Here is a 26,481-nt window from a genome sequence, read left to right on the forward strand (position 1 = left end):
CCCCTCCGTCTTGGAACTGAAAGGGCAGTGCATCTGCACAGCTATGACTTGACTCGAAGAGTGAACAAAATCCATTAGATGTGATGACTATATAGACACAACTCTGTTTGGAAAGTCATCCTGTAGGAGAGTGAGGCCAATGTTATGTGCAGCAAAGTGATGAGCAGTCTGTCACTGGGTCCATGGGGAGCATAACAGAAGAATACTCTCTACAAAGACCCAGTTTTTCCAATATCTCTCCTTGCCCACCAGCAGTCTGCCACAGATTTTAAACTTGTAAAGCTCCTTCCCACTGAACTAGATTCCACTTCCCCCCCCCCCATAAAGTGCAAATAAGACTCATATTTTTCCCAACTAGTTCCAATGATTGTTGTCTTGGTTACTAGACTAGAGTGATTAAAAAGCCAGTTGGCTGAGCCACTACCACTAGGCTTAGAGATACTCTTTTTTTTTTTTTTTTTCTCCTTTCTGTCTCTCTCTCTCTTTTTTTTTTTTTTTTTTTTTTTTAAGTTAAAAACCTGGGTGTTTTTTTTCCAGCAAAAGGCAAAGAGAAAACAAGGGTTCCTTCTGCCATATGCAGACATGACAGGAGGCTGCCTTAAGTACCATCAAGGAAAGATGCACATGCTAGACACATACAACCGGTGTACTCTTGTGCTTGACAAGAATGTGCCACGGTTCACTGGAAGTGGAAGTCATCTTTGGGATCTTATTGTGCATAAAGAGTTCAGAAACAGTTGATTAGTCTTCATTAAGAGCTGCTTCTCTCTTCCGTGCATCTATATTGAAAAGATGGGGAGGGGGAAGGAGAAAACAAACAGGTAAGCCAGAATGTTATGAAAGCCTGATTTGATAGTGTTTAGTGTTCATCTGAAAACTTAGGAACAGACTAAAAAACAATGTTTTGTTTTCTGCGGATAGCACTTCAAAACTTATGATTTAATTCACTACACAAACTGAAATTCTACAAGAGTTCACAACTACAAGAGTTAACAAGACAGACATAACTACAGTTTTGATCTTCAGTTTCTGCAGGGGAAAGATGCAATTCACGCAACATTTAAGTAATCCAATAAACTCTTACAGATTCCAGGTCCGTGATAGTTTCCTCCTCCTCCTCCCCACTTCTAGCTCCTTGCTCATAATCCCCTTCAAGGGCAAAGCTAATTTGGTTTTCCACCTAGCAGGCACAGAAATTACAAAATTCCTTTCTGAAAAAAAGGACTAATTGAACTAATCTTAACTTTGCCTGTTTCCAGCTGTGCAACATACATATTTAAAAAAGAGGAATGCTGTCTACATGGGATTATAAGGAATTGCCTGAGGCAGTCCCTCCAGACCAAATCTTTAACTTGTCCAAAGAGCAAATTTGTGACACTGCATGGCCGCAGGTAGGGCTTTAGAGCACATCTGGATACTCAGCCCATCACTAGTATGTCATTTCTACAGCACCAGGAAGTTTGGCTGGAATTAGATAAGCAGGGATCAGCTACTCCTGGACTTCTGCAGAAGTGTCTCTGGGCTGACCCCAGGCTGCCTACGGAACCTAGCTGCAGGCAGGTAGCTCTTGAAGGGCACCAAGGTCACAGCAGCTCTAGCAACTACCTGCCAAAAGATGATTTATACATATAATTTTAAATGTATGTTTCTTTCTAACTCATGATCTACACATTCCAAAGCCATTATGAATATACCCACTTAGAAATTGCTTGTAAATAAAAGACAAATCCCTTTTGCATTAGTGTGGGCCATGACTGCCTTCAATTAATGTAAAATGGCCCTATATGGCCAGAACATTTGAAGAATGTAATTATGAAATTGTTTATGTAAGCCTCATGACTATGTGCTAAGCACAGTTTGGAAGAGACAAACATGCCTCCCAAATAACAAAAGAAGAGCTTGGAGAGGTAGCAGAGTCCTCTGCAGCTGCTGCAGCACACAAACTACACTCGGGGACAAAGACTGCCAGCCTGAGGCCAGGCCTGCACTTTCTTTTGACAAAATTTTTCTGCTTTGTATAAAATAACTTGAGTGATTAGAGAAAAATAAGTTCTAAATAAAATGAATGTGTTCACCACCTAACTACAGATTTACTCGCATTCTCCCTCTGGCTTTAGAAATATCAAAATGCATTCACTTCTACTCTGTGAACATTTATAGAAGTGTCGTACCAGTCAAGTTCCTGAACTTTTTTTTGGCTTCAGCTCTTTCTTCAGCATCAAAATACCACACAGTCATGGCATATCTGTAAAAGATGGAAATTATGTATTATTTTCAACTTTTGCTATTCAAATAGAGTACTAACTAGAATTTTATTCTCATGGAGAAGGCAAATACAGACCTAATTGGTTTAGTGGACAAAAAATATAGGATGCAAATGGCACCTCTCTGCAGGGAAATGCAGACACTGTTTTAAATGTGTACTTTATTAAGTACAGTAGAAACATAGGTGAGAATTTCTGCTTGGAGGCACAGCAGAGTGCATACCCCCTGGTGACAGAAGCCAAAAGTGGCTTGCAGTCACTGGAGCTTTATTCTGTTCAGGGATGTCCTTAGGCAGCCTGGGGGCTGCTCTAGGTAATACCAGCTGCTGATAGATGGTTGCCCCAAAAATCCCTCTGATGAAACAGAGTAAAGGTGTAACACAGCATTTTCCAGCTAAATAGCCCTGCCTAGTCTAAGAAGTTTCTCCTGTCCCTGGCAAAGGGGCATTTTTTTTCTGCCACATAAGAAGTCTTACTGTTTAAATTTGTTCTTCCTCATTTGATGAGGAAATTTCCAGTGACTCAAAAGATACCTTAAAAAAATCCATTCACAAATACCTTTTCTTTTTATACCTACATATATAAAAGCAAGTACTTGATTAATCACCATATGTGGTTATTTAATAATGTGATAATAGTAGACCACACTGCTTTTCCATGGCTATAAATATGCCACTTACCTGGTTGCATAAGAAGGCTGGACTTCGTGTGGATTCCTTCGGTCTGACCAAAAAAAGAGTAATCTGTCAAAAATTGGCTCAACGTCTGCTACGTAGGACTTGCCTTCTGGGAATATCCGAAGAATTCCACCATGCAGCTGAAAGACAAGGAAAGGTTACTTTGTCCACATATAAACACCCACCTAAGTATTCATTTGAATAATGACTTGCTTTTCCCTAGCCAGTACCAAGCAAACATGGTTAGTGATAACCAAGGAAGCTACAAGACAGTGCCAGAGAACTGTATACTGAATCTCTTGGCCACCTTCATTTTCCCCATTTGTCATGTTTGAACATGAACATCTGGCTAAAGCAAATAATCCAAGATGAAGAAAACTCTGTCTCTGTCATAAATACTGGGCGACTTCTCAGCTCCCCATCACAGTCCTCTAGACTACGCAATACCCACAGAGAGGTAGGGATGCTGCAGCTGACTGTTTTGAGATCAGATTCTCTTCCCAACACATGCAAGAACTTGTATCTGATCTTGCAGAAGTTATCTTTTAAATGCTGGAAAGAAGAGTGAAGTCCATTACATTGTTGTAGTTTAATAAGTTTATGATTAAATTTAATCCCCCATCCATTTTTCCCCCTTCTTATGACACAACCTGATTCCTACACCACATAATTTCTCTCCCTGTGTTTGCCATGTTTTGGGTGTGGGAAGGGGAACTGTGGTTATCCACACATCCTGGAGAAACTTCCAATATCCATGTGAACCATGCCTCCCCCTTGTTGCTGTCAGCAGGCTCTTTGGAGACTTGGGCTGCGCACAGACTGTCAACCCAGCACTACTCTGACTTGGCATCTCCACACCATACACTAGCCTCAGAAAGTAATAGCTTAGATTTAAAGCAACACGGTTGTTTCAACATGCCAGCATGGTTATAAGGTGTCTCCTCCAGCATCATACTTGTGTCATACTCTCCACCAGTGTCTGGTTTCCAGTTATCCTTTTCAGAACCTATTTGGGTAATTCCTCACTATCAGAGTAAGGACCAGTGCACAAAACAAATTGCACATTTCATTTTCTCTCTCATTTTTATGTCCTTTCCCCTTCTTTATTTTATTAGAACAAGACATTTCCCCATCATACTTCCAGTGAAGAAACATGGTTTTCCCCAACATCACATTTTTCAATACTTTCCAAATCTGAGTTTGTTTCTTTGGGTTCATAATACTTCTGTTTGTCTATGGAACATCAATCCCAGATGGCCAAGACAGGTTAGAGAGACAGTAACATTGGGCAATATGCAACTAATAATCCTGTGAATGTTTTGGGAAATACTATGACAGCAGAAGTCAAAAGAGACATTCTTCAATTTTACAAATTTGTACAAGCATTTTTTTTTCTAATTTAAAGATATGGTAAATTCAAGGCTGATTTTAGTGTCCAGTAATAAGATAAACAAGAGCACTCTTCTGCCAGGTGATCCAGTAGTGGAGTCAGAGAAGGAGAACCCAAAATAAGCCACCTGCTCATTTCTCTCGTGAGGCACGCAGAGAACCCTTCCTCTCATGAAAAGAGGTCACAGATTTGAGGGAAACATAGGGAAAGGTCTCTAAACTCTGAAAGCCCTGGATAGCTTCTGCAAAAACTCTTCCCAACTCCAACCTGTAAATTATCAGGAAGCAGCTGACAAGGCTGCTGAGAAAAGCCTGTTTTCATGCTATTACGTTCATTAAGACATGTCCTTCAGTACTTCTGGCGTCGATTCAAAGCTAGTTCAACACGGTCTTACAAACCAATATTTCACAATAAAAAAAGTGTTGCCAAGAACACTCCCCAAAAAAGTGAAAGGATCCGCTCCCCAATTCTAATTGTTCTAACAAAAAATCATCTCTAGTGAAAAAATAAGCATGAACAGATCTTTCCAAGGCTTCTCACACACCGTAAGGAGGAAGGAAACCACAGATAAAGCTGCGTAAAGATCTTCCACAGATCAGACTGAAGGACCAGTTTCAAGAATGATAAGGTCCCAAATCAGGGTTGCCATGTATTCTGCTCCCAGAATCCACTTACTCCTTATTGGAAAATGTTTTTCTTCCAAGTGCTCCATTACCCTTTCTCTAAACAAAATGTAAGTGCCAGCAGCCTCGTGCTGAGAAACTTTATCCTATAACAACAAAACAGTATGTGTGTGGGATAGGAGACAGAAAGATAAAGAAACAGTTCAGATCCTTACTTCCAAAGGGTTGCTATAAACAGCAAGAAAACAAAAGTTAAGTGATGAAGAAGGGACCAGCTGTTCAGAAGTTCACCTAAGTTCACAGAAGCAACTGACAGCTCCAAAACTCTGCTCAGGTTGTTTGTTCCTTTATGTTCTGCCTTGGCCCCATGACTCACTCACCTTGGAGTCCCAGTTCTTATTCAGGTAATAAATACAGGTGATGCAGCGCCCGTCACCATTCGGATTGTCCACATGACGAACGTACCCAGTTCCATTTCCAGGATAACAAGCGACCATGGCCTGAAAGAAACATAAAGATTCTGGAAAACGAATTCTTCAAGATACCCACCTTCACTTTTTCTTTTCTAAGAATTCTCCAACCACCAGTCTGGCTCTTCAAGACCACCAATCCCAAAGCTGCGGGAGATACCACCAGCAGGAATTTCCATACAAATTTCTTTGTCTAGGCCAGTCAGAAATTCCAAACAGAAAATAAGTATCCTTCAGGTTTCACCATATATACACCAGAGTAGGGGGGTTAGGGAAGAAACGCATGAAAAATATTCATATATACAGTGCAAATTTATCTTTTGCTACAAGCTATGTGACTGTCATCTCATTATTTGAAGCAGTTTCAGCTAAAGTTTGCCTGGATTTCTAAAGCTGAGCAGTCATTGCAAAACTGATGTGTCATAATGAAAGCAGATGGCTTTAAGGACTAGAAGATATGGAGGATGATGGTGCTATCATACATATCCCTGTGGTCCAACAAAAATTGAAGTTCCCCAGGAGGAGTGGGTAAAAGTCCACAGAGCAAAGTCTGCAGAAATCTGTAACTCTTTTGTGCTGTGTTTGCACAGGGCAGTGCATGTTTGCTTTCATGGACTGAGCCACAGAACTAACCAAACAGCTTTCAGAAGTGCATTTCTCTCTTTGATCATCTGCAGACGTGCTGATACAGTCATTCACAGTGCGTTTAAATTTCACCTTGAATGATGAGATAAGCCTAATATGAATGACTCCAAACCACACGACTGAACTGAAGACAACAGGTCTTTGAAGGTTTTTCTTTTTTCTTTTTCTTTTTTTTTTTTAAAAAAAAGGCAAAAACACACTAAATTTGAGTTTACACCATCAGAACCCCAAGCAGGAGGGGTGGAAGAGATGACGCTGTTGGTGGGGTGCCACATCTGTGTCTCATGATCTCCTTCACTACTGGTCCTGCTTGGCAGTAGGGTCTGACACCTTCCATAGAGTTTGGTCCACTGAAACTGTGGTAACAGAAGTCTTGGCCCGTCACTCCTACATCTCCTTTTATTGCCTGTGAAGACAATGATCATTGGGCAATTCAGGTTGGAGTCCCAGACACCATGCCCAGATATGGTCTCACCAGGGCTGAGCTGAGGGGAAAAACCTCTCCCCTCAACACACTGCCTGTGCTTCTCAATATAGCCCAGGAGGCTGTTGTGCTGGGGCATCGTTGCAAGGGGCTCTTCCTTCCTAGGTACAGAACTTTACATTTGTCCTTGTTGAACTTCATGAGGTACTTGCTGGCTCATCCGCTACCCCATCCAGGCCTTCTCTCAAATATAATCAACAGATCACTCCAGTTTGGTGACATCTGCACACTTGAGAGTGCATTCCGTGCCCTGCTCCAGGTCACGGACAGAGATGTTAAACAAGTCAGGTTCCCTGCAGTAACTATTTGTTACCAGCCTGCTTTCTGGCAGAGCATGACCTATTAATCACTGCTGCCTGCACCCAACCATCCAAACAGTTTTTACCCATCAAGCTTTCCATCTATCCAGACCATAAACATCCTAACTTAGGTACAGAAAACTGTATATGCCTGTCCCATAAAACGAGGGTGTGATTGTCTAGTGGTTGGTTGACCTTCCCCTAATAATCTGTCAAGCACAACTAATAACACTGAAGATGTGGCTTTACTGATTTGGAAATTTAAATTCATTACTAAGGAACCTTAGGGGTCTTGCCTTCCACTTCCTAGTGCAAGCTAAACCCACACTATTTTATGCTGTTAGACACGCAATCAGTTAGAGTATAGTACATGTCACTGTAATCATGACTTTCTTTTGCTGTGTTGACAAAATCTAAGACAAAAATTTATTATCAGTCAGGATAATAGATCCCTTGGACCCCCTGCTATCGAGGACAAGGGCCTGGATCGACAGCAGTGGGCCAGTTAGGACAGGCATACACGTACAGCTGCAAAAACACTGCTCTGTATTTGAAGTCGTGCACAAATTGGCTTTCACTGTGCTGCCCATCTTCTCCATAGCCACTGGCCCAGGATACCTGCAGGCTGTGGTAGTCACCAGAAGGCACCTCTCAGCCTGCACACCTCGGGCCATGGCTGCTTCGGGGCTGATGCCCTACAGCAGTAGGGGATTATGCCCTACAGCAGCAAGTACCTTTAATTCTCAGTAATAAGCCCTCTTTGAGCACGTTTGGCACTTGGCTGGATGCCTTGCTTTAGGTCCCATCTGCTCTATTGTGGCTCTGCAGTTAGAATTGGCTGGTAACCTCAAATTCAATGATATTTCATTGCCAGCCCAAGAACAACAGGAAGATCCAGGCTAAAGCCAGTACTGGAAACAAGATCGGTGGAGGAGAAGCCTGGCAGAAGCCAGGTCCAAGGGAAACCTATGGCAGCAGGACAATCCCCTCTGCACACCTCCTAGAGCTCATCGCTGTGTGAGGGGCTCCTCCTGTCCCATCTGCAAGCTCAGCAGCTCCTGCAGCAGCTCCCTTCACCCATCACAGTCAAAACAGCCTGGATCAGGCTCAACAATTAATGGACACAGTAACCTCTGGCTAAACTTGGTCCCTTTATACTGGGGACCCCTACTGATCACGTAACAAGATGCATGGTGGGAGCAAAGCTCCTGGGTGGGCTGATGCACACTGAAAATAACAACAACAAAATCAAAGGTATTAACACAAAATCAGAGGGCAGGTACCATTGAAAGAGCACTGCCCAAATAACAATCTGATTACATCGTTAATAATAATAAAAAAAGCAGCCAAAGAATAATAGACTTCAGGCCAGATCCTAAAAGGGATTTAGGTGCTTTACTTCCCATAGAAATCTGGGCACAAGGCCAGAGCTTTCCCCCTGCTCCTACCATATAATACGTTCTGTTAGAAGAACACATGCTTTGACTCGGAGACATTGATGCATTATTTATTTATTTACACTGTGCACCTTTTGCAACTGCAACATGCATAGTCCCTGGGGACGTGCAAGCAGAACAATTCCCACAGAATTCCATAAGCACTGGCTGTACTCTAGTTTACGTTAAAAGAAAGAAAAAAGTTTTCTAGCAGAGCAGCAGCAAAGGGAGAAAAGCACAAGTGAAATACCCTTTTTCCTGTAGAAAATTTGAATGAAACCCTAAACAATGAAGGGAAATCATTCTGGTTCTCCTAGAGCCTGTTGAAACGATATCAAGCTTTATCAGAGCGCTGGCTGGAGCAGCTCCAGAGCACATCAAGCTGGCCTCAGCAGGGATTCCAGCTGTTAGTGCTACTTTTGGATTCATTCAAAGCAAACAAGGAGCAGGAGATGAGATGCATGACCCAGACTTAATTTAGGTAATTGGTGAACACAAGTATTTGTCAGTTTGGTGGATAGGCTAACTATAAAAGATGGAGCCTGGATCACATTAATCAAAAAGCCCTTCTAACAAATGATCAGAGCCTCAATAAAACCCATTTCCTCTCCATTTTCAGCTGTCCAGAAAAAGCACCCATTCTGGGGGTCCTCTCTCCTCACCCCTCACCAACCAACTCCAATCCTAAGCTAACCCCACCTGGCAGCAAGAAGCAGGAAAGTACCTAACTCTTACTTTTCTTTTTCAACCAATACAATCCATCGCAATGAATGCTAGCTGGCTTAACTTTCTACTGCAAGGACTCAATGCAAGTTTCGGCAACATCCCAGCACCACCATCACCTTACCTCGATAATATATATTTTTAACAAGTTTGTCTTTACTAGCCCTCTCTTTCTAGATATGGAAAATACGCAACTGCCAAACAGTTAAAACCTACAATATGCAAATGCATGCATGTGCAATGACACATATGCACATAATAGTTGGCCAACTAGATGACCATTTAATTGGTTTTCAGGCTTAAATTAAAGCCTGCCAACTTGGAAAATAAAAAGTAATCATCTGAACTATCATTATCAGAGATGTTAGGTTTTCCAAGAGGGTGCAAATCAAGCACCAGCTAAACAAGTAGTAATTATGAGCATTAGTAAGGAGCAAGGGATCGTCAATAAGCCCCATGTTGCACAGAAACCAGCAAAAACAAGTTATTCAGCATTTAGTTTTAAGTATTACACTCAAATAAGCGTGAGCAATTTGCAAGTCATAATGCAAGACCAGCAAAGTTTGGAGAGTGATAAATAAAAATAAAAAATAATGGTTCCATAACTTTTTTCCCTGTCTTCCAATGTTTTCAGCAAGCAGAAAATCAGATTTCTCTTAGCTGATAGCCAGGACTATGCTGCAAAGCATCATATTGCTCTATTTCGTAAGATAAGCAGAGTGAACTGATACTTGGAACAAGCAGTGCAAGGAATACCTCAGACGGAAGATGCTGCTAAGTGGAAATGGACTCTTCTGAACAAAAAGTGGTGATGACAGTGGATTAGACAGGGGTGTTCTCCTTCCCCCTAGTACTAAGCCAAAGCCTCCAGGTACTGCTAGTTCAGACTGTATAGGTGATAACCTTGCACTGATCCTGCATTTTCCTCTCAGAAGCAAGAAATTCTGACCTGCGCAATTTAAACCTGCCCACACAAATCCCCTTTGCAGAGGGAAAAGTCACAGTATGTCTTTTCATTTCCTGCTCCTGTATGTTGTTGAACAGCTGCTACTTTTGATCCTTAGAGTGGATGAAATCTTTGCATACAACTTGTATATCAAATAGTTAAGTTCACCACTTGTAAATTGCATTAGATGGAGGTGTTATATAGATATAAATCAACACACATCTACAGCATCACTAAAGTAGTCATCTGGAAAGCCAAGGTATTAATAAGAATTAATGGTGCTACAGCCTCTGCAGCTTTCAAATGTTATATGTGGTCACACATTTCCAAGCTTCCCAAATTTCTGCCGAATACGTGGCTTTCGACTTTGAACAGTTCCAAAACAAACAAACAAACGAAAAACAAACAAACAAGAAGCCACATAACCAGTTTGGTTTTGGGAAGTGAGGACTACAGGATTCACTTCATCAGCATAAGCCCAAGCGCACATTATACTCAGCTAGGTTTTAGTTTGCAGATTCACATATTCTGCACAGACAGAAAGAGAAAACAAGAGGCACACAGCATGCTCCACATTAAAAGAACATGAGGAGTCTGACAGTTCATGATCAAAGACAAGAGATTCTCAGCTGAGACTTGTCTGACACACAGGCACAACAGGGTGTTTCTTAAGTACTTTCTTGTTGCACCCAATTGTGCCCAAGTGTTTTCTGCTGTGTAACTTATAATGGTTAGATATAAAATATTCATGACTATTATTAAGTATTAGTTTATTTGAATTTATGAAAGTTAAAACACTCAGCTACTATATTGAAGCATAAACTAGGAAAACTGGACTAATTTAATAGTCTGTGGAGATGGGAAGGAACAGTAGGAAGATGATGATGTTAAAACACTAAAAGCAGAGACATTAGTTTTGTGTCTGTTGGAAGAAGAATTGCCAGTTCCACTTGGGGAAGGATTAATCCTGCTCTCTCTAGTCAGAACCTAAAACTGGATACAGTGGCAGTGCTGCCTGGCAAGTAGTACCTCATTTACTTACCCATTACTTATTTACATTTCTTTAATCAAACAGCTGCTGGGTCTACAGAGCTAAAGTTAACATACTCTATTTAATCGGCTTCTTACTTGGGATGAAGGCAGGAGAGGGGAAAGGATCTGAGCAAGGAACCCATTTTTAGAAACTAAGGAACATTGGGGAAAAGGTAGAATTTGACAACGCAAGCCACAACAACGTCTATCTTCTCACTGAGCTCTAAATCCAAAACTGATCGAAGAACTATAAAAATGAAAGACAAAAAAAAAAAAGCTAACAGAAAGAACAGTAATTCTAGAGCAGTTGCCTTCTTTCATGAAAGAGAGCACATCAGACTCCCTAAATTCATCTATAAGCACAGTTTGCTGCAAGCCAGCAGCTCATGCAAGCAGCCTTACAAGAGGAAGGTGCCTTAGTTGCAGGTGACAAGTGTCTACTCAAGGGTTGGCTGAGGACTGAGAAACAAGACCAAGATAGATAGATAGGATGCCTTGCTGGTAGATGGCCCGTCTATAGAAATGTGGATGGCCAAATTAACATGATCAAGCTACTTTTACTCCATACTCTTATATATCAACCTTCCTGAAATTTTGAGACATAACAAGATGACATTCCCATGGAAACTGACCCAGCAACATAAGAACCACCCATTCTCAGAATTTCTCATTTGACCACAATGCTGTTTTCGTCTCCCCTCCACTTTTTTTGTTTGTTTTTTAATGCTATCTTTTTTTAAAATACTATCTTGGGCAAGAAGATCTTCACAGGAACCCTGTTTCCAGGGATGGCATTTTAAGCCAGGTGATCTGATACTTGCTTCCCTCTTGAATTATGTGACCTTGATTGTCAGACTCAGATCACCGAAGAACTGGAAATAAATAAATCACACCTATCCCTTTTTGTTTCATTTGGGGCTTAACTGCTATTTCCAAGTGTACAAAGATAACGAGTTTCTTTGCTTACCAATCAAAAGGTTGTCATCTGGTATTATAATTTTCTTAAGATGGAAAACTGTTCCTGCTTATTATCTTCACTAATCACCAGAACTAAGGGTAGAAACAAAGAACTACCCAGGAGAGCTCTGGTCACATTATCATCATGCCACACAGCTGTTGATGACTGGCATGTTATCTTGTAGTAGCTCAAGGAGACCCTAATAAGCTTTCAAATCTTCTGGAATCTGTCTAGGAAGCTACATCATAAATTGATGTTGCCTTAAAAATAAGCTCCCCATTAAATGAATCTGTGATGGGGCTTAGGAAGCTTTTCTAATGATTGACAATAAAATTTAGTTCTTCATGGCCTGAAGAGTACTATTAATATGAAGGACAGCTTTGTCTTCTGAAGTTTTTATTTCTTTTCTTAGCACATCATCCACTTAGAGATAAATCTGGATGCCCTTCAAGTTCAAGCTGGCTGCCAACGCAGTGACTCTGTGAAGGAGGAATGCATGAAACAGCCATGCCTCACGTTAGCTGTGGTTGTCTTTGACTGTGGAGAAGTCTGTGAACTGAAATTACTGCATCTTGGAGACAGCAGGGAGTTTTGCTAAACTGACCCTGTTGCCCCATACTTCCTGTGAGCCTAAAGAAAAGCAGTTATTTGGGAAGCTGCAAAAGGCGCCAAGAGAGGGAAAAGTTGTCCAAGCTTCCAAAGAGGGGTATCTCACTTGTGGTTCCCTGAAAAAAGAGACAGGGACTATTCATCTTCCTCTGTACATTGTCTAGACTGTATTTTCAGAAGCAAAGTAAAACAACATCTCTTTGCTTTCAGACCATCACTCAGAGCAGAATACAAAAAAAAAAAAAAATCCATAGGGTTACAACTGTATTTCCAGCGTACAGCTGTACTTCCAATCATTAAAAGCATCAATCTTCTTCCTTATATATTTAGTTGGTCTATGTATTTCTGCATGCAAGTCAATTAACACTTTTGCCCCATTCACCGCTCTTGTCTTGCGCTCTGCAATGGGAAAATCAGGTAAGATTTCTATTTTACATGATGCTCTGACCTAAAAATTACGTATTAGGCTGAAACGCTACTCAGTGCTTGCTCTCTGTACGTGCACAGAGACAATGCACTTTTCAGAAGAGATTCACTTGCTGTGACAAGCAGACTTACCATCGCTTTAGGACCTGAAATGTAAAAGGCTATTGCCAGTGAATTAGTTTCAGTCAAGGATATTCAGATTAAGTCTCCAATTAGCAGCTGTAAACATGCGCAGTGCATCAGTGTATCAATAAGGGCTGTTTCAGTTTAGAGAGACCGCCTGCCCCTTTGCTGCTGAGCCCTGGCTCCTGGCCAGCTAGATGATGGCTTAATGACAGTGCTACGTGCAGAGCGTGAGGCTATCGGCAATCAAACACAAACTTTACTCCAGAGTACACTTTACAGAGAAACTGCAGCGGGAAGAGGAAAAACCCACGCTTATAGTACAGGCAATCAAGGCACTTCTCTTTTCTGGTTCTTACTGGTCTCCCTTGACCTCCTGCATGCACTCACACTTCTTACACACATTGCATCTTTTTAAAAAAAGGGAAAAAAAAAAAAAGCCCATAACCACACACACACACAAAAACCCTACACTTCTTTCAGGTTAAATTTTAGGATTCTTTCTGCCTGTACTTTCTGCTTGAAGGCCTCCTTCATCACCCAAAACTCCCAGTCCCCACCGAGTAAGCCTGCGATGAACTGCACTAATGATAAAGCATCATAAACAGTATAGACAGGGAAAGCGTCTCCTGTAATGAGTCCCACGGGACACGGTGACAACTCCACCTCTGCAGAAAAGCAAATATGTAAGTGCAAGCTCATTAAGGAAATCTGCAAGGACCCTCCCTGTGGCAGGTAAAGGCACGGAAACCAGAAAATACATCTTCTGGAGACTACATCCTTCTATGTAATAGATGAGAAATTTCATAGCTCTGTAAATATTTGATCCTTTTATTCCTTGTCAGCACTTAAGGAGTTTTGAATTCTGCTATTAATCACACAGAGGACTACTGACAGGGAGCTGGATATATAATACCTTTTACCTGCAACTTTTAAAGAAATTCTACATGTTTTGAGGCTCTTGTGGGTGCATTAACGTAAGTCAGGAGAGACGGCCAGAACACAGGCAAGCCTTATGTGGGAGTTTTGCTCATATCAGCACTGCCTGCGTTAGCCAACATTCCTTTTTCATTATTATTCATTTATTTTTAACCTGCGGACCCACAGACAGAGAGTAATGCTGCCCACAAGACTTTATCAGTCCACATGTGGTATGACGTATACGTAACATTTCTATGCACATTTCACTTCTGGTGCACATTTCACTTGGGGGGCAGCCCCAGGGCAGTGGAGGCACAAGTGGTTAGGAGTCAACACCCCAACCCAGGCTGGTCATGGGAACCTGGGACGGGACGGGCTGGAGGCTGCATGGGGCAGGGTCCCTGCAGCCCAACACGCTCCAAACCGGAGCACTGGAAGCAGCCCAGCCAGCACAGGAACAGGGTTCAGATAACCACCTGCGTGCCTGGCAGGTCCCGAAATACCTCTCAGCGTCCTTCCCAAATTCTCCAGTCTGCCTTAGCAGCTGGAGCTGCTGAGATGTTACTGCACCACATGAACAGAAATGCACAGTGCTCAAGAGTTTGGTATCACAGCAGTAGCGGCAAACTAAGCGCCTTCATGGCCAAGAAGGCCAGTGGGATCCTGGGGTGCATCAAGAAGAGCGTCTCCAGCAGGTCGAGGGAGGTGATCCTGCCCCTCTACTCAGCCCTGAGGCCACATCTGGAGTATTGTGTCCAGTTCTGGGTCCCACAGTACAAGAGGGATGTGGAGCTGCTGGAGAGAGTCCAGCGCAGGGCCACAAGGATGATCAGGGGCCTGGAACATCTGCCCTATGAGGAGAGGCTGAGGGAGCTGGGCCTGTTCAGCCTGGAGAAGAGAAGGCTGAGAGGGGATCTAATCAGTATCTATAAGCACATCAAGGGAGGCAGTGAGGAGGATGGCCTCTTTTCACTGGTGGCCACCAACAGAGCTAGAGGTAATGGCCACAAACTGAAACACCAAAAGTTCCACAGAAACTTAAGGAAAAATTTCTTGACAGTGAGGGTGACAGAGCACTGGAACAGGCTGCCCAGAGAGGTTGTGGAGTCTCCTTCTCTGGAGATCTTCAAAACCCATTTGGATGCAGTCCTGTGCCACGTGCTCTAGGTGACCCTGCGTGTGCAGGGGGGTTGGACTAGATGACCTCTAGAGGTCCCTTCCAACCTTAAGAATTCTATGATTCTATGATTCTAATTGATGGGACCTGCTATCTCCCATGTTAACTTTGGGATTAAGACCTCTAGCTCACCCCCTGCCCATCTTTCTCCCCCTCCACATTTTACAATGACGTTGCCTAGCTAACAGCACATCTCTTCCTGCACAGAAGTTTGTGCGAGTGAGTATTTATGGGTAAAGCCCATTAAAATCACCAGAAATTTAAGCCAGGCTCAAATGGCATGGGTAGCCTTAAACTGTGCATGGCCTGCATGTTCAGGCATACTTCTCCGACACGCTGGTACAGCAACCTCCGTACCAGCCGTCCATCTAGCACATGGGGCAATCGCCGGGGATGAATGTGTACACAATGACACAGCACCTTTGCACACAGAGAGGAAAACAAGCTAGCCCAAGAGCGGCTCTAAGGTCAGGCAATAAAAGTATATTAATAAAAAAGGCTAATAAGCATTGTAGTGCCTCCCCAATCCACACACCTGGTTTTTGCACCAGTAAAACTGTGTGTAGACAGAAACTAGGCAACTCTGACCAAAGTATGCATAAATACATACATGCACACAACACATTCAACTACATCCTTCACCTTACGTTTGCACTGCTCAAGGCTACCCACAAGAACACCCAGCTCATACACAAGCAAGGCCGGGCTTAGTTACGAGCCTGCCTCAAATCCAGTTGAGAGGCAAGACCAGAATCCAGATCTGAGCTCTCGTTGCTGACTGCCTCCGTCCATCCTTCCCCGGCTGCGGGACTCTTGCATGGATTTCTGCTGCCACCACCTGACAGAAGAGGCCAGCCCCCGCGCAGGCCTTGGCCGGAGGCGCCGGCCCCTTTCGGGGACGGCCATGCACTGCAGGGCATCCTGGTTTCTCAAGACCAGGTTCAGGATTGAGGCTGAAAGCCGTGACTTTGGCATGCCCATTTGCAGGAAGCCCAGCAGCTGCCGGGCAGGGAGGTGTTCTCACTGGTGAGAGTTCAGGATGTGTCCTGAGGATGTGGAAAGCCTGGTCTATCTGGCTCCATTCCCTCCTTTTTCCTCTTCCTCTCCCAAAACTCCTTCCTCTCCAGCCACCAGCACGCGAAGAGCAACTCAGAGCCACCACAGAGAGAGCCAGGGCTGCTCCCAACAAGCACCCATGGGATGGGCATAGAGACGAGAGAAGGTGGTTGCGCAGTGAGGGGCCTGGGAGGTGAGGGGAAGGAACTGGATGAGGGAGGGAGGCTGGGGTGTAAGCCCCCCTCTGCAGTGGAAAAGGAAGGAAAGCAAAATAAATAAATAAATAAATAAAATACACTTTACTCCTTAGCAAGCAGTTAGCCCCATGTGTTAGAGTCAGATGGTTCATTTAAGTCACCAGTGAGAGGTCAGGCTGTGCATTTAGAAATGCAGTGGTGAAACGCACAATCTTGACACTTCAGCCTTTGACCACTATCAAATGTGGAATTATAATATATCTGGCAGTGAGGTTTGGCATTGCCCAATGAGGGCATGTGTTAGCCCTCTCCTTGCTGCTCCTGCAAAAAGGAAGTCTAAAATGCTTAACCAAGGAGTGACCTTTCCTGTCGGCCTGCTTCAGAGACTATGCTCATGCTTTACAAAGACAGTGTAAGTTAAGGCAAGGAAACAGAAATATTAATGAATACTGTAAAGAACAGAGTTATCAGAATATCCTGAGGGACCTTTCTCATTTCCATGTGCATAGTCATATGCCATGGTTTATATGCCTTAGTAGTAGGACGCATTCCAGTATTTACAGTGAAGCTCCTCCTTTCCTGCCTTCAAATCACTTCTCAAACCACTTGGAGCAGATTCCCTCTAGGAAACAGGAGGGAAAGGTGCACTCACACATTCTGTAGTCTTCAGCAGCAAACATATCATCCTAAGGGTGTTAACAACCCGGGAATAGGCACGCTAAGATCTAATTGCTAAGAGCTAATTGATACAATTTTGCATCTCCTCTCCCAAATTCCCCTGTGTGTTCTGCAAGTTGTTCCGCAGCACGATCCCGCAGGGTGCTGCGTGCTGGGGACACCTGCAGTCTTGGGAGAGTCAGAGGCTTCAGGATGGCACCTGGGAGCTCTGCCGCCCACCAGGGCCCTGTGCCGCAGGCCGTTCCCGCTCAGCGCAGCATTCCTTGTGCGAACTCACTAGCATCGAATTGCCTGCATGCATTACTGGAACAACCGCTACTATTAACAGTGTAATTCACGTTTTTTGCAAGTTAGTCAATTGCAAAGGTCAGATAAAAATCATAATGATTATCCATAATGTGAAAAGTACTGATACTTAAGTCTTTTGTGAAGACTTAAAGACTTTGTAAAGACTTAAGGCAAAATTTAAGGATAGTTCATATTGCAAGTCTAAGGCAAAAATGCTGACAAAATCTTAGGGCAGCACAGAAATCAATGCAGCTTTTCTTTATGTATTCTAAACATATTCTAAGGTATTTTAAATCAAGCACATAAACACTCTTTGAAATCAATGGGACTTAAGTGCATCCTTAAGAAAGCACTTAAAAGTGTGTTTCTGAACTGGAGCCAAAACTTTAAAGACATTTGAATCATTGATTTGTATTAAAAAAAAAAAAGACTCAGGGTAAGAAATAAGATGTAAACAACTACGACAATTATGATTATGACTTGGATAATAAAAGAATGCAAGCTTATTTCTTGTTTGGATTTCGAGGTCTAAGAACACAGAAAAGAGTCGATTGCAACTGCAGGATTCATATAAACTAGAGATATACTGTTATTCAAAATAGGAGTAAAAAAAAGGTTTTACTTGATGTTTGCCAAAGATGTAGATATCTTGTCATTTCCAGCTGACCAGGCTTTGGACAAACTCTATCTTTCCAGACTGTATGGAGAAAGCACCAAACCGCACACCTGTAAAGTTTACACTATTCATTTTAAGCTAGAATAAAGCATTTTGTATTTAAAAAAAGAGTTAAACCTCTTACACCTCATGTGTTATTTGTGTAGAAATCAGAGTAATAAGTGATTCGTTTAATCAGCTACTTTCTATTAAGTGCTTTGCATAGAGGCATCAAGTTCCTTTCTCTACTGCTCTTATCATAACGCAATGATAAGAGAAGAATGACTGTCCAGAAAAGCTCCTTTCTCTCACCGAGATAGGTGCACCCGTGTGAGGCCAGCGAGCAGCGAGAGGACACGGAGCTCACGGCCCGCTCCTCCTCCCTCGCCGGCAGGGCCGGAGAGGTGCGCTGACAGCGACGTGCCTGCGAGTTCAGGCAGGAGGGCATGGGCGACGTGCGCTTCCTTCATGCTTTTCCTTCCTCCATCTCACCGCCTGAACAGCTCCTCCTCAGCTTCCTCCTGCTTTGCTGACTAACCCCGTTATCCCTTTTCAAAAGCCCTAAAACTGCCATGTAACTGTAGGTGTAGGTGACTTTGCCACATCAATGAGAACGCACCAGTGATGGCGCCGCAAGCAACTCGAGGGGCCATCTGCCTCTCTGGGCACAGGTGCCAGGAGGACTTCTCAACACTTTCTTGAAGGGAACAACCTTGTTTCAGTCTTTACCTTTGTGGCAGAAGGGTGGCACTCAGGATCAATCTGATCTGTGGTTTCAAAACCCCTATAGTTGGTATGCATGAATGCCATTAAGTCTAAAACCAGCAGCATATCCTTGCAGGCTTCCCCGCTCTCACAATTCTTGCTAGCCACCTACCACGAGGTGAACAAGCATGAGACAACTTGTCCCTGGCCTATTACACAATGGAGAAAAAAAAAGATTTAGAAGCAGAGTGGAAACTTTCTAAAAAGTGAACAACTCAAAAAGAGTACTTTGCCTTTGTAAGGGCCTTCTTGAAACATTTGATAAAAGTATTGATCTTGAAGTGGCTAGACTATTCAGCAAACATCAAGATTTTATCTGATCACGGGTGCAGTCATGTTTGGGTTGGTGTGGTTTTAGCTTTTCCTTGTATCCCACCCTGCCACAAATGTAAAGGAATTGCTGTTGAACCCTGCCATGGCTGCTACCACAACCACCTCATGTAGCAGGAAAGGGAAACTCATCTTCAAAGACAAGAAGAGGCACTGGAGGAGAAAAAGGAAGGAGAAGAGGATCCCTAATATTAAATTAAGAAAGTTGTTCAAGAGGTAATATGAAGGATAATTTGTTATATCGGCTTATTATCTAACATACCGCTTCAAGCTACCACCCAGATAAGTTTGGAAGTCAAAGAAAGAAGAGTTCACTACACGAACAAATAAAGATACCAGGGTTAACATGGACACTGCAATTCTTAACGCCAAACAGGTTCACTTTTACTGTGCAACACTCTCCTGCATCAATCAGAGTAATGAGTGTCCATGCATCTTCATTTGTACACATACGGTTAGTAGCAGTGAGCGCTAATGAACTGAATTATTCATTATTAAATGCTTTGGAAAGCAGCTGTGTACAAATATTAACAGCAAGGACCAGCTCCTCTCTCAAAAACACAAGGTCAGGAATACTTTGCCTTGCAATACTGCTCACGTGCCTGCAAGTCCAAAGGATAAACAGGTCCTGGACCTAGAGGCATTCATGCCACCTGGGTAAGGTCTGCACTGACATTCACTGACCAATAAGCTCTTATACAGAAAAAGAAATTCTGGACAGCACATACACACTTAAGGCCTGCTATAATAGAGATATTGGCAGACATACAAGTACAGCTACTGCAGCAAGTCTGAGGCTGTAAGGGTTCAAGTAGTGGGGCTGGGAAAGCCTGGTACCTGCGTACTTATGGGAACACACAAAAATGCATTAAAAATACATTTCATGTCAGATTTTTGGCAAAGCTCTGCTTTGCCATCATTTTATCACACAAGAGTCTAATAAAGGCAATAAATCTAAGCACTGCTTGACTGAAAAACTACAGACAATGTAGTTAGAAAAACAAAAATAACTTGCCCTGATCCCATAAATACCAATACACGTGCACAAACTCAGGATACACAGACCACTCTGTTCTTTACACTGTCCCAGAACACACACGTATTTCCCTTTTCTTGTTGGATTAGCCAGCCTTCCTCCGTGAGACTACGGCTGTAGAGCACATGGACAGACTCTTAAAACAACACTGTAAGAAAGGTCGCTGGGTGGTCACAGACTTCCCCTGCACAAGAGGAGGAAAAGAGGACCAACAGCAGCTATCTGGCTGGAAAGGGGTCCAGTCTAATGTACAATGATGACAACGCATTTTGTCTGATGCCAAGAGTGGAATAAGTCTCCTTGGTGCATTCAGTTCAGGGTCGTGAGAGTGATGATACATAACAGATTCCAAATTAAGTAACTTAAGTTTAATACCTAATTATCAGCTTCTTAAAGACCATTCAATACAGGCTATCCATGTTTTTAAACTTGGCTGTGGACATGCGCATAGCTGCCTGTAAAATATTGACCTGTTTCATGAGGACCTATCCCTGTTAAGCAAAGCAGCAATCAGAGATTCATCAAGTACCTGTTTCAAAATAGCATCTTTTGAAAATTTCAAAAGGTCATTGATCATAACTTGAAGAAGAACAAGACCTAGTATTCCCAGGTTTATACTCATTTAATGCTATGATTGTCAAGTAAGAATTATACATTCCTGTGTATAATTAACCAGACTAACTAATCTTTCTCGACAAACACAGATATAAACATCAGTCTTGACCCACAGCCAAGGCAACCACTCTAGGATTTTTGCCAACACTGAATTCCTCGGTCTGATATCATAAAGTGACTTGTCTCTTGTATTTACAGTTCCAGTGCCTCTGGACTCTGCCAGCAGCCAGCCGGGGACACAGATTTGAACTTGTTCGTTAGGCTAGAACATGTGCATTTGATTAGAAAAAAAAGGAACTAAAAATTACACATATTTCTTCTGGGTGGCAGTATGCATCAGACGTCCCCTTGTAAACCAGTTGTGAGGCATGCTGCTATGCAAGAATCACAAAAACCCTTTGTAATGTATAAACTACTATGCTTGTACCAGCAGTATTCCACTACAGCTCTGCAGCTGGTTTCTTGTTATCCTGCTCCTTACATCTCATGCTTAAAACCAGAAGATGCAGAGTTTCACTTTACATTTGACTTGTCAAGGATCATTTTTCTTTTTGTTTTTAAGCACAAGATATTTCACCTCCTTAACCGAGAGATTTGGTTAAAATAATAATAATAAAAAACCACCAACAAAAAACGCTTTAACAATCCACTAGGCAGGAGACCATTTCAAGAACTACCCAAGAACACCCCATCCTGTGGTAGATACAGGCACTCGCTGTGTTTTCTAGCCAACAGGCTTGCTTGCAAGGAAGTGCCACTGCACGAGCCATGCTTCCCCTGCAGCAGGTAGACATGGCCTGCAAGTGGAGGGTGGAGAAAACATCCCAGAAAAAAAGAGGAAAAGGCTGAGGCACATTTTCTAAAGAGCTCATCCCACATCTTATAATAGCATCAGATCACAGCCTTTCTCCACGATGGGAGCCGAGAGAAGCCCGCCAGGTGCAGGCTTCGTGATGCAGCAGTGGCCCTTCAGGTTACGGCCTCCGGCCACGTGTAGCCCGGCCGCCCGCAGGTCTCCAGAAGGCCTCAAGGCCAGGCGTGCACCCGTTTCGAGCCCGGCAGTGCCCGGGCAGGTGCGGCAGCAGGCAGCACGGCCATGGGGCTAAGCTGGCGCTGCGCAGAACTGAGACAGCTCAAGTGCCCTCCGCCCCGGACCAGCAGCGCCTCCCGCTCAGTCCCCACAGGCACGACGCCACGGGCGCCGCCAGCAGCACAGCCGTGGGGAAAGCGGCCCTACTCCGGCAGCGGCCAAATGAGAAAGAGGGAACCACATCCAGCTGTTGGCAGCCAGGCGTTACGTCCCTGCACACTGGCCAGCCTGGGGCCTGGCCAGGGGCGCCCTGGCTGCCCAGCCTCTGCAGCACTCCGGGGACAGCCAAAGGGACAGGTATCCTGAATGCCGCAGTGTTTTGCGCATCCAATTAAGTGCCTGTGCAGTGAAGTTTCACAGGCTGCAGCAGGTCTTGGTGCCATGCCTGCACCTAGGCTACGCTCCTCAGCAACAGTCTTACCATGGAGCCCCCTCCACCACCATCCCCAAAATCTGCCCCAGACCCTACCAAGCTCTAAGGAGGGACTCCCATGCCCAAGAAGGCAGAAGCTGCAGTAAATCCCCTTGGTGCTCATGAACCCCAGAGCATCGCTTGACTCAGGAGCATTCCAGGTGACCAGCCTCAGCACAAGGCTGCGGCATCACTTCCCTGCCTCACCACTGGCCAGCTCTCCCACACGGAGCTGCAGCACAGGGGACACGTCCTTCAAAACCCACGTCCTTCAGAACCCAAGTGACCTGGGCCTTAGGGGCCAAGCATCCCTCTGCACAGGAATGCGAGTCTTCTCATGCCACCAACGAAATGAACCTAGATCAACTCTGTTTGCAGTGAAATCCTTCACCACGAAACTACTATAAAACAGGCATCATTGCGTTTATTACTAGAAAAGGGAAATTCTCATTTAAAATAAAGCAGAAGCTAATGCTGTGTTGGCTCTCTCAACAGAGGAGTCCTTCAGAAGACAGATCAGGTTGCTTTTCTATCTTAACCATGTCAGATAATATTTTTAACTATGACTCACTGCAAAGATAGATTTTTTTTTTTTTGGTCTGCAAAGATGAAATGCTCTATTTCTTTATCAGTCACCAAATACCAACCAACAGCTCCTTTGGGTCTCCAGTACCCTTATAAAATGTAACTTCCATCCATTCTCTTTGATGCAATCTTGACTTTCGTGAATTTGCTGTTTCCAAATGTTGAAAGTCATTTGGAAAACAACAAGATCCTAACTGACTCAGTTCTCGTTAATATGCAGCCACAAGGAAAGCTGCCCTTATTTTCCGGGATTCCTTATATTTGTGTAGCTAAAATGAAGCACATTGCACTAAGTTGCTAGGGAGCTTGTAGAAGTTCATTTCCTAAGCAGCCTTCTCCCACTATTTCAGTAGTTAGCATGTAGCCAAAGACTTACATTATAAACAAATTGCTCTGGACTCGCAGGCTGATGTGTCTTCTATCTTATATCATCAAGCCATATATCATAACAACGCACATAAAGCCACAAAGTTCTGGTCTAGTTGTGTGGAAGCAAAAATAGACACTGAGCTCTGGAAGTTTTCTAGCCATTCTAGGCATCCAAAACATCAAAAATACTTTTGATTGGTGTGTAATCTACCTGACAAAATAAATGTATTCTGAATTTAAAATTAGGATTTTCATGTATGCATTCACAAACCTTCAAAAAGGTAAGAAAAATGAGCCGGGCTAGTGGTGGACAGGAAACGTCCATAGATGACGTGAGAACCTGCATGCACCGTAGGAGTCATTTGGTTAGTCAGAAGAAAAATCTTCCTGCTAAAAGTGTCCCAGATCTCAGCTACTACTAACAACTGCTACTTTGGAGCCTCACATATCTATGGTAGTCATTATTATTATAATAAAGGGATTGTTTACTATTAATTTCTGATGAAATTAACCTGTATTTTACAAGCTATATTGAGTTTCTTTCAGTCCTGAGCTGACGTGCCGTGTTTCCATGTGTTGTTTGGAGTCTAACACCTTCCATACTAAAGCACAGTGGCCAAAAGGATCTCTCAGTGAAGTAGTTTTGTATCTGTTTATAAGATGCGTCCTGTTTGTTATTACTATTGTGCACAAATGATTGCAATAACTTGTTTTTTTTAAAAAAAAAAAAATCACCTCTACGTATCCCAGGTTCCTCTCCAACAAACCCTTCCCTCTAGCCTATTCCAAATGCTCTCATGCCTCTAGTTGCCTCTCTTTTCCCAAATATCTTGGTAAAAGAGCAGGACAATCTCCTTTCACACTGGTCTAACTTTAATGAAAGCCCCTAGTTCTTCAACTGAGTGGCTGGTAACATATTTTGAACATCAAAAGGCAAACAGAAGTCCCTCAGAGAACTAAGCTGCCCTTTAAAAATACCAGACAGGCTAGTTGTAGTTCCTAACAGCAAACAATTGCATCAGGAATAAGGGAACTCCAGTCCATGCTCCTTTAAGCTAAATCTAGCCAAGTTTTGACAGGACTGATCAACAGTCAACTGCTAAGCATAAGATCAATGTTTCAACCTTCTATTAATCCTACTGTTGCGTTTTCTTGTGTACATGAAGCTTTAAGTTTTTAAGGTAAGGTATGTGCAGTTTTAAAGGTCTTTCCCACTTGGTAAATACCATCATATTTATTGTTATTCTTCATTTTCTAAGAGGGGAAAAGAAAAAAAAAAGAGAAACCTCAGCACCACTCACAAATCCCCTTAAATGTTTGGTTTTAACTTGCCTTTAATATTTACAAATTTCCATCTCTTCAACTTCTGGCACATCCCAAAAAGAAGTGGATATGTTTTCAAACATGCTATATATTACAGAATTCAAGTCATGGGTAAACAAGTAGGGGCATTTTCAGCATTCAGAACATCAAGAAAAGTTAGTTCCAAACAGGTCTACTTTGCCATAGTCAAAGGGACAAAAGAAGAAAAGCCACGTTGGCCTAAACTGCAAGGACACTGCAAATACAAACGAATTTCAAGGGGAAAGGAACTTAAGGTACCATGTATTATGTGTCCTCTCCTTTCTGAGGGAAGGAAAGCCAAATAATCTCTCTCCGCTTCAAGAAGTTGGCTGTGTCCAAACAGAGCACCTCGCTCATCCTGCGCTGCACACCCGTGACACCAAGGATCACCTCTTCAGCCCGGCACGAGGTGGCAGAGCCATGCTCGTGGGGACAACTCGGTCACACGCAACCAAATCCTCAGACCTGAGCCGCGTACGTGCGCCGGGACGGGCACGGAGCTCCCCTGCCTACCTGCCGCAGCCCGGAGAAGAAGTCCCGGCCGAGGCTTTTTACGGGGATCCTTGCGGGACCTTGCGACGCCGGGAGCCCCGGGGGGACCTGGCGCTGTCCCGCCGGCACCGACGGGCCCCGGGCGGCCCCGACAGCCTCCGGGCAGGGGGAAACGCGGCCGCCTTTTCAAGCGAACACGCGGCAGCGCCCACCGGGACACCCCGCGTTTCCGCCGTGCGCGCCGCGGGGGGACGCGGCGGCCCCTCACCTTGGAGCGCTCCTTCACGTAGTACTTGCCGAGCCGGCTGCCGCAGTACATGACGAGGCGGTCTATGAGCGTGAGCAGGAAGCTGATGGCCTCGCAGCCCTCCTCCGTGCCCCCGATCCACTTGATCTGGTCGCCGCGGAGGTGCCGCTTGGCGACGCCGCGGCTCGGGCCGGCCAGCTGCCCGTCGGCGAGCTCGCCGTCGCGGTGCATCCGCTGGACGCGCTCGAGCACGCGGTCGCCCAGCACCTCGCCGAGGAAGTTGTCCAGGTAGCAGAAGCCGATGTCGTGCAGGCAGGGCACCACGTACTCCAGCGCGATGCGCTCCAGATCCAACCGCATCATGTGCCCCAGGGGCATGGCGCCCCGGGACGGCGCCCGCAGTGGGACTCGCTCGGCTCGGCTCGCGGCGGCGGAGCAGGGGCGAGCGGAGCGCGGCAGATGGCCCCGCGCCGTTTAATACGCCGGCTACGTGCGCGATGTGTTCTCGCGCGCCGCGGCGGCGGCGGCGGCGCCACGTGGGTGGAGCCGCGCGCCCGCGCTCCCGCCCGGCACCGAGCGCCGCGGCGTGCCCGCGGGCGGCGCCCCGCCCCCGCCCCGCCCCTCCGCCGCGACCAGCCAATGGGCTGCGCGCGGGGCGGTGCCGCCCCGCCCTCCACCCACGGGGCTTTCCGCACGTGCGCTCCAGGGGGCGTGGCCTCCCGCCCGCGGGCCCCGCCCACTGCCCCGCCATTGAGGAATTCTGCGCTCGCATGTCGGCGCCCCCCGAGAGCCCCGCCCTCGACACGCCCCCTCTGGCGGAGGCCCCGCCCCCGCGGGCGGGGGTCCCGCTGCGCCCTGGGGCTGCGCGTGCGCCGCGGCCTCCCGCGAGCGCCGCTGCGGCCGTGACGGCGCCGGGAGCGCGGAGCGGGCAGGGGCTTCCTCAGCCCCGCGGGACCGGCAGTACCTGCCTCTTGCCTTTCTTTTCTTCTTTTCTTTTTTTCTTAGAAAAAAACGTTTTCTGCGCCAAAATCTTTCTTCCCTCAGTTACTTGCCCCAGGGCGCGGCCGGGCTGGGCGGCAGGAGCGCCGCCCGAGCAGCCGGGCTGTGGCTCAGGCTGAG

The 26,481-nt window shown here is 44.8% G+C and overlaps 1 protein-coding gene across 1 annotated transcript; it reads right to left on the bottom strand.

The window, feature by feature from the left end:
* Positions 1-514: 514 nt before the first annotated feature.
* On the bottom strand, positions 515-25,781 carry EGLN3 (egl-9 family hypoxia inducible factor 3). Its single transcript, XM_088529273.1, has 5 exons — positions 25,384-25,781; positions 5,335-5,454; positions 2,945-3,081; positions 2,172-2,245; positions 515-779 (listed from the first exon to the last, which is right to left on the bottom strand). The coding sequence occupies exons 1-5, from the start codon at positions 25,738-25,740 to the stop codon at positions 742-744; spliced, it is 726 nt and encodes a 241-aa protein (XP_088385399.1). The 5' UTR covers positions 25,741-25,781; the 3' UTR covers positions 515-741.
* Positions 25,782-26,481: the final 700 nt, after the last annotated feature.

The sequence above is a fragment of the Tinamus guttatus genome, unplaced genomic scaffold, assembly GCF_059628265.1.
Source record: "Tinamus guttatus ecotype Peru unplaced genomic scaffold, ASM5962826v1 Tinamus_guttatus_pri_ptg000327l, whole genome shotgun sequence".
NCBI lineage: Eukaryota > Metazoa > Chordata > Aves > Tinamiformes > Tinamidae > Tinamus > Tinamus guttatus.